We start from the raw sequence: 9,083 nt of genomic DNA, 5'->3' as shown, positions 1-9,083 counted from the left end.
TCTTCTTTTCCTATTTGGATTCCTTGGATGTCTTTCTATCAAAGTTTAATGGAATTTTAAAAAATAAATAGAACAAATATTACTGAAATTCATATGGAGCCACAAAAGACCCTGAAGAGTCAAAGCAATCTTGACTGACAAATAAGAGAAAGAATGGTAATATTGCATGCTTCAAACTATAATACAAACCTATACTAATCAAAATAGTATGGTATGGGAACAAAAACAGGCACACATACTATCAGAATGGAAGAGAGTCCAGAAATAAACTTATATGTATATGGGCAGTTAATGTACAACAATAAACAATGGAAGAAGGAAAATCTCTTGAATAAATGGTGTTGGTAAAACTGACAGCTATATGCAAAAGAATGAATAGATCACTCTCTCACACCATACACATTAATCAACTCAAAATGGATAAAAAAAAAACTTGCATTTAAGACCTGATACCATAAAATATATGGAAGAAAATATAGACAAAACACTCCATGATATAGGCTTCAGTGAAATCTTTGTGGATTCATCTCCAACAAAAGAGAATATAAACAACTGGGATTTATCAAACTAAGAAGCTTCAACATAGTGAAGCTAAAAGCTAAAACAAAAACACAACTTACTGTAATGGAGAAAATATTTGTACAACATCCAGCCATCAAGAGGTTGATATCTAAGATCTACAAAGAACTCATACAAGTCAATAAAAGAAAACAAAGAATCCAATCAAAAAATGGGCACAAGAGCTAAAGAGGCACTCCTCCAAAGAAGACATACTGACAGCCAACAGGTACAGGAAAAAATGATCATCATCACTTACCATCAGGGAAATGCAAATCAAAACTACAATGAGATATACCTTCACAACTGTGAGGTTGGCTTGTATCAAAAAGACCAGAAGCAACAAGTGTTGGTAATGATGTGGAAAAAAAGGAAACCATTATACACTGTTGGTTGGAATGTGGAAAACATTATGGAGGGCTTTTCAAAATATTAAAAATGAATGACCATATGACCCAGCATTTCCATTCCTAGGTATCTAGACAAAGAATCCAAAAACACTAATTTGAAGGGAAATATTCATGCCTCTCTTCATTGTAGCACTACTTATAATGGTCAAACTATGGAAGAAACCTAGATGCCCAACAATAGATAAGGGGATTAAGAAGATATGGTATATAAGCACAATGGAATATTTCTCAGTTATCTAAAAAGACAAATTCTCGCCATTTTTGATAACCTAGAGGAAACCGGAGAGGGATTGTGCTATGCAAAATAAATTTTAAAAAATACAAATACTAGATGACTTTACTTGTGTGTGGAATATATAGAAACCAAAAAAGGGTCAGCTTAAGTCAAAATAACAACAAACCCTAGAAATATGACTCCAGAACTGAGGCTACCAGAGGAAGAGGGTATAGAGAGAAAACAAAGTAACAATGGAGTACAATGGACTATTGCAATGCACTGTGGGTGCCTTGGTGGTATGTGTGGTGGAGTAACATTACCTGACAAGGGAGTTCCTATAACTCTTAAATACAAACAATGATAAACCAATGTTATCTCAATAAAAAAAAATAAATACAGTTGAGTCTCATTTCAATTGTTAACAACAATTATAAAATTAATTAACATTCCATTAAAAAATGACCAAAGGAACAAAATAAAAAACCCAGGAGGAAACATATATTTGTATTTGTAGTTACTCTGTGATCAAGATCAAAGTACTAAAGAAAAGCAAGATGGTTTAATAGGTGAAATTTATGAAAACATTTAACTGTACAGAGAATAAACGGGATTGTGAGCTCAATGGTATAATGGTAAACCATATTTCTCAAAAACTATCCCAAATCCCTGGTTTGTAGATTTGACAATTCCCATGATGTAGCTACTCCACCCATGGTCAAGTTCATATTACCAACTTAAAGTCATCTGGCTCTCAAATTCCTACAAAATTAACAAACAGGTCTCCTGAGATAGTGTGAACCAGCTATAGCACACCACAAACTTTACTTCATACTATATGCAAAGGTCATGCAAATGAGCTTCAAAGGGAAAAATACAATTTTAAATCTTTTAGAAGGAAAAGATGACAGTATCTTTGTCTTTGATATTAGGAAAGTTTTCTTTTAAAAGATGAAAAAACACGGTCTTTAAAAATAAATGATTAGTAAGTATTATTGCATTAAAATTCAATGTAAGATTAAGGTCAGTGCATTCCTGACACTCTAATCCCAGTGCTTTTATTTATAAAAGATATCGGTAAATATTTGTTAAAATCAGGTAGGTAGGTGCGGTAACCTGTTTCCAAAGCTACTCCTTTCTGTAATGGCCGTATAAAAGAATCCGTTCTTATGTAATTATTCAATAAAATTTGATCAAGCATAAGCATATATGTAGTGAACTGACATTATAAGTATGTTATGAAGCTTTTAGCCTTGATATCAAATAAACCAGTGTTTGAATCCACAAATAACTGTGGAGCAGAAGAAAGCAGCAACACAGCTGTCTGGGCATGGCCAGGGCACCACTCTGCAAGTTATGTAACAGCTGTTGTGTCATTTTACTTTTAACTCAAAACACATTTTTAAAAAGAGAAAACAGTAAGAGTTTCCAAAAAGAAAAAAAAATTGAGTGAGGGAGAGAGAAAGAATGAGAAATATTGAAATCAAACCAGTCTCCTATCTTGTTTTCAAATATGAGGCACAGGAACGCAAGGAACTTGGAGTTGGTTGCCTTAGATTCTACAGAGCAGTCCCATGTGCCAAGTCTGGTCTACGTCCCATTTTTGTAAATAAAATTGTATTGGAAACTATCTTCAATCATTCATGTATCTATTGTGTAGAGCTACTTTCATGCAATCAGAAAATTGCAACAGAAACTGTCTGGCACAGAAAACAGAAAAGATTGTCTGTCCCTTTACAAAAAAATTCACTGATCCCTGTTTGAGATGATTAAATGTTTAGATTCTCAACCAGTCATGGAATTCTCTAATGGAGGGGAGGGAAGGGAAAATAACTAAGACTAAGAGCTGGCATTTTGGAGTTAGACTGACTTGAAATGGAATTCTGGTCCTGTGCTTAGTAGGGCTGTGATCATAAGCAAGCTACTTTCTCTCTGTGTCTATAAAATGGAGACCCAAGTGATGCTGGAAAGCGAAAGCAAGACTCCTGCACCTGCTTTGGAATTATTCCCCTACCTAAATCCTATTATGGGGGAAACTGGCAATTTTCACTGGGGAAAAAATGTTCTTCTTAATTCTTCGTAATCAGAGTTAAGAGCATCCAAAGTTTTCTCACTTGACACTACAGTAACTTTTGCTGCAATAAAATATTATACTTAAAATGGGAGTAGTGTAATTAAAAATTGTCCTTTTTGAATGTTTCCACCTTGAAACCACAGTTAATTTTAAGAACTTGAATTACTGGGGAGGCCTGTTCAAAGTAACTCTTTGTAAAATTGCCGATGTCAAAGGCTGGTAAATACTGCCAAATTCCAAAACCAGAAGTGACTTTCATTTGAAATGAGTTTTAACAGACGATATTGCCAGATTGCTATTGTGGAGACTGTGTGACACTGCACTCTGAGTTCCCTAAAAATTCTCAGGATTCTTCCTCTCCCATATATAAAATAAATATAATTTAGAGCTTCTGAAATCACAGTTGATTATCTACTTGCCCAACACTTGAATGCTGTGCTTTTATTTTTTTTGCTTTTTTTTTTTTTTTTTTGCTTTTTGTTTTAACATTAAAGCTAACTTAGAGACGAGACCAGATAGGGGGGTCTTTCTTTTCCGAACTGCATCCTGCTTTTTCCCCCAAACTGCATCCTGCTTTTCTGGGTCGTGGACTGCTTGTCTGCTAGCCGGTTCTGGAGACACCTAGTCAGGGTCCTTCCTCCCCAGTTTCTATTGAGAACAAGCGCCCTTTTAGACACTTTTTTTTTTTCAATCCTCATAGTCTCTCTGATTCCAAGTATGTCAGAGAAAACAAAAGTTTCACAACAGCATAAAAAGCCAAAAAAATAATAACTGGCCTCAGTGACCAGAGCAGCTGCGATGCGTAGCTTTATCACAGGTTTCGGCTTTGTAAATTAATTCGTCTGCAAATAGTGCCCCGTCTCCAGATAGAGCTCCACTGCTGGAGCGCTGGTTTCTTAAGGATTTAAGTTTAAAGTCAAGGGCTTCCTGCCCTAGGTGTTACAAATATGTAGTGTCGTTTTCTTTTTGCTCCGAGTTTGTACATCCAATCATATTTCGGTATGCAAATAAACCTTAGCCCCAGCAGATAAAAAGGAACAAATAAAGCCAAGTGCTCTATCAGAACCAAATCGCTGAGCCTGTCACCTGTGTTCCAGAAGCTGAGCCAGAAATGTCGACCCCAGGCATGCCAGAGTTACCTGCCCCGCTCTCCAATTTGAAGTTTCAGTATACTAAGGTCAGTACAATTTATGTTTGCTGCTTTGGCTTACAAAACTACCTTCATTTAAAGTATGAAAGGTCAATTTAAGTAAACTTGTGTAAAGAGCCCTTTGCAAATATAAAAATAAAAGGCTTGCAAATGCAGGTCTGGGTTTAGTGTCTTGATCAAATAATGAATTTTAAATCACCACAAGCAATTTTTCACAAATGTACTTCTTGAACTATTTCTAAGTGAAAGGAATTCTTTTTTGTATTAAAGGTTCTTGTGGCAGGATTCTGTGGACTTTAGGAAGGAGTTCTATTAACTTTGGCATAGCCCAGGATGTGTGATAAGAGAGACACACACTTGTGAGAGAAACTTATTAGAAAAACCCAAGCAAATTGGGAAATGATTTAAATTTTTTAAAAAGATAAATAGAACATGTTGAAGTAACATAATTTTTTATGTATTTAGTGAGCACAGAAATCAAAGGTCCTAAGCCTGGTAATTGGATGAAAGAGCCTGTTTCACAAAACTACAAGTGGACTTGCACTACTTAGCATATTTGGAGAAATAAAACATTTTTATTTATTTTTTCAGAGAAATCTGTTTCCATTGGAGCAGATGCATAATTGTTAACTGATAAATATTTAGAGAAACAAAAGCAAGAGCCAGATCCAGACTTAACACACAGCTAAGGAGAATAAGGAAATGGGTCCTGTTTGAGTCATTCAAGAGTATCTCTGCACTTTGCTCATTTCAGTGTTATGTGCCTTCTGTCCTGTCATATCTGAGAACTCCCAAACAAACACAACAAATACACAAAAGGCAGTCTAACTAAAATCGCTTAGTTAGCTTTATGTGTAAGAAAGGACCTATCATTGTTACAAGTCAGGGAGTCTTTATGCTTTCTGAATTACCCACTGAAAGGCCAAAAAAAGCATTTAAGCTGATGATAAACTCTGAAGTCCTTATGTTTCCTTACTTGTAACCATGAATGATTTTGAAATCCTAAGATCTATTGCATTTTCATTTTCATAACAAATGAGTAAGTTTTTCAGCTGACTGGCTTTTTTCCTTAGGAAACTGTCTGCAGAGATCAGGTTGTACCTTTAACATGATTGCCTATACACTGTATTAAGGTGTTATTTTCACAAGGTTTTATTAATAGGGGAAACATTTTTCCACTCAATTTAATTGCAAATGGGAACATGGAAAAGGTGGTTAGGCTACATCCTCATAGTTTACAATTAGCAAAGGTATGCCCAAGAGATAAGATTCCAGTTTTCCAACTTTCTTACCCCAAGTTTGTCATTCACAAGAAATTTCAATGCAAAGTAGGCACATTTTGAATTTCATAAAGATCAATGTTGGCAATGACTGAATGATTCCATTACTATTATTACAGTCTTTTTTTTTTTCTCTATGGTACTACTTAAGATATTTTGATAGTTGAAACGCCATATTTTAAAAGCTATTTGACTGAATATATTTGCATCTTTCTTTTATGTGTATCTTAACAAAGTTCTAGTGTGAAATACTTTTGCTGCTAAATTAAACTTCATTTAGCAGTTATTAACTGAGCATGGAAGAACCACTACCAGACAAATGAGAAAGGGCTTAAAGTCTAACACACAAACACAGATCTTGTGATTGTTTAAGAGAGAAGTTTTTAAGGTTGAAATCACCTGTTCACTTTAACGTATTACCCAAGAACATCCCTTTAGGGAAAATGACTGACCTAAGTATTCAAAAGGAGGCAAAATTCAGAGAGTAGGCATTTGCTCTTGTGTTAAGAACTCTGGGTAAAAAATACTAAAAAAAGAGAGTTAGTGCATTTTGATTGCTCACATATCGTCTCTATAAATCTGTTCTGCTCAAATAGCACTTTATTGTCTGACTTATTAGTTACATTTTCACACTTGGGAGGACATCAGTTATATATGTAATTAAATCTAAATGTGTGAGCTTTTTCAAGTGCCCTTGCATTTTTTTTTTTTTTTTTTTACTGCCCCTCACTGAAGAATTGTATTGGATTTGCACTTGCAAGAGGAGTTGGATAAATGATGGTGATTAACTAAGTTTCCTGGTTGCAAATCAAGTAAGCAAGTATTTAATAGTGTCTGAGGAATTGCCTTTTAAGGCCAGCCCCCTAACCTCCTGTATTACTTTTCTCTTACTATTTTAATGTTCTTTATATCACTAGAAGGATACTGGCCATTAAAACAAGGTGGAGGGAAGAAGAAGCAAGGCTGAGTAACAAAAACCACAACTCTAGCAGAACAACTATATACTCAGGCTTGAGACTGCTTTTCAGTTAGACAAAAGAAATCATTGATGCATATCTCTTATGACTTACTCTCTGATTATATTTTGTTGAGATGGATAAAACAAAGATCAAAGGTTAAGAAATACCTTCTAAAATAATAAAAGTTTTTAGAATTTAAGACCGCAATAACAACATTATAAATCTACATCAACTCAGATCCTATCTCTAGCATCCTTTGTCCCTTTTCCAATTTTAAATTAATCCCACATCTGGCAACCCATCCATTTTATTAAGCCTTAAAATGTATAGTTTCTTTGAAAGTTATCATGGGCCAAACTACATTACCTTTCTCTGCTTCGGTTTCCTTATATGTAAAATGGGGATAATGAAAGTACCAATTTCCTAAGAAGATGAAACCATCAAATAACTTTACTACTTATAAAGCACTTAAAATAGTGTCTGGCACATGAGAAGTGACTGATGAACATTAGCAGTCCTGGTCCTTTTCATTTTTGTGGATTTTTCCACTATTCCAGAAGCTTCTTTTTAACTCAACCTTTCCTTCCTGTTTTCCATAAGTGCTCCTCTCACCTCCTTGTCTCCCAGAATTTCTGTCACTCTTTCTTGCAGTCATGCCCCCTTGACAAAAATCACATTGGAGCAAAGTTCCAATGTTTTATCCAGGTTTCAGGGATTAAGAATTTTCTCTTAGAGGATTTGGTAATTTTCTTTTCCATTCTCCCTTCACAACATTGTTTTTTATCTTAAAAAAAAAAAAAAAAAGACAAATAGGAAATTCAAGAGGGCAAGCTTTCCCAGATGGGATTTAAATCCCAAAATATTTAACTCTTGAACTTACCTCACTGAATAATAGTTTGTTCATGTAAGAAAAGAAGAAAAGATCTTCATCTGCTAATGACATTGCACACACAGGCACACACACAGGCACAAATACAGAGGAAGTAGTTATAGCTAAAATTATTGTATCTTCTGTGCTAATAATTGTTTAAGTTCCTTACAGTGGTTTTACTTACCTCTCACAATAACCCTATGAGTAGGCAATGTACTATTCCTGTTAGCCTTAAGTTAGACAGTTAATAAATGATAAAGTTAAACAGCAAATGCTGGCAGTCTAGACCATCACACCAACAAATGACTTGTGTAAGATCAATAGCACTACATGGGGACATGGAGTTGCTGGAATCCCGTTCTGTCTTATTTCCAACTTTCATTTGTCCATTCCTGGCTATTGAAGGAGACATGACCATGAGCCTTTCCAGCTGCTGCTCATCTGTTCTCAGACCATTAGGAGAAAGCTTCCCACCAAGTTAGGACAAAAAAAGGAGAGAATAGTAAGTTAAGGTTGAAGCAAACAGACTTCCTGCTTTTATTGAAGGTGGGTTGAGCTGAGAAAGGCAGAGGACTTTGACATAGGCATACAATTTCTCTGTAAACTACATTTCTTCAGTGCCTATGGAATATATTTTGATTGGAGTAGCCGACTGTTTACCCTAGATTTCTGGTATTGTTATTTAACCCATCTGTAAGTTCAGGTGTGCATCATTAGAAATCAACATGTCTATATACTCGATCAATTTCACCACTAGAAGTCCAATTCTGTACTTCACCCTATTTATCCACCCCTCTCTCCTTCCCCTCTGGTAAGCTGTAATTTGATCATCTAGAAGCTTATTTTTGTTTTATTTAGTTCATCCATTTGTTTGGTTTCTCTCTATGCCACATTTGCATGAAATCATATTGTTCTTGAGTTTGATGGAGAAGACTCATGAGTCATTGAACACTAGGCACAATTTGAAGTGGATTTTACCTTTGTTTCATATTATTATTCCCATTACACACACAGATTGAGGAAACATACATTTCTGAATATCCCATCCTCTTTACTTTTTTGCCTTTCTTCCCTTTTCACTTCTTTTAGTTAACAATTCATTGAACCACTGCTCTATTCTAGGTCTTATGGTATAAGAAGGCAAATATGATTCTTACCTCATGGAGCTTATATTTCTGGAGGGTGTGTGGGGAAAAACAAGCAAGTAAGTGAATACTTTAATCACAAATTATAATAAATGCTACAAAGAAAAAACTGAAAGCTGAGAGAATATCAGGGGAAGAGCTTACTTTAAATGAGATTAGGGAAGGTCTCTTTAAGGAAGAGATATTTAAGGTGACCCTGAGAAATGTACAGCATAAAATGGCTGTGTAGGTTAAGAAAGAATCAAAGATCCAAAGGATAAGAACTCAGCATGTTCAAGGAACTTTCAAAAAGCTAACATGGTTGGAGTAAAGTAAGAAAGGCAGAAAATGGATGAGATGAAACTGAAGTTGCCACATTGCCTGATGGATTTTGAGGCACTGAGGAGTGCTCAAAACAGGGCAGGACTTTAGGTTCAAGACAA

General features: G+C 35.2%; 1 protein-coding gene across 1 annotated transcript in view; it reads left to right on the top strand.

Annotated features, from left to right (window-relative positions):
• Nucleotides 1-4,194: 4,194 nt before the first annotated feature.
• Nucleotides 4,195-9,083, top strand: part of ALDH1A1 (aldehyde dehydrogenase 1 family member A1) — a 57,512-nt gene continuing 52,623 nt past the window's right edge. The window contains exon 1 of the mRNA XM_037492961.2: nucleotides 4,195-4,433. Within this exon, the coding sequence (XP_037348858.1) occupies nucleotides 4,368-4,433 (66 nt within the window). The 5' untranslated portion in view covers nucleotides 4,195-4,367. The remainder of the gene's footprint in view (nucleotides 4,434-9,083) is intronic.

Source organism: Talpa occidentalis, unplaced genomic scaffold, assembly GCF_014898055.3.
Source record: "Talpa occidentalis isolate TD23 unplaced genomic scaffold, MPIMG_talOcc4v2.1 talOcc4.7, whole genome shotgun sequence".
NCBI lineage: Eukaryota > Metazoa > Chordata > Mammalia > Eulipotyphla > Talpidae > Talpa > Talpa occidentalis.
Note: the sequence above shows the minus strand (reverse complement) of the source record. Positions and strands in the feature narration are given on the sequence as shown.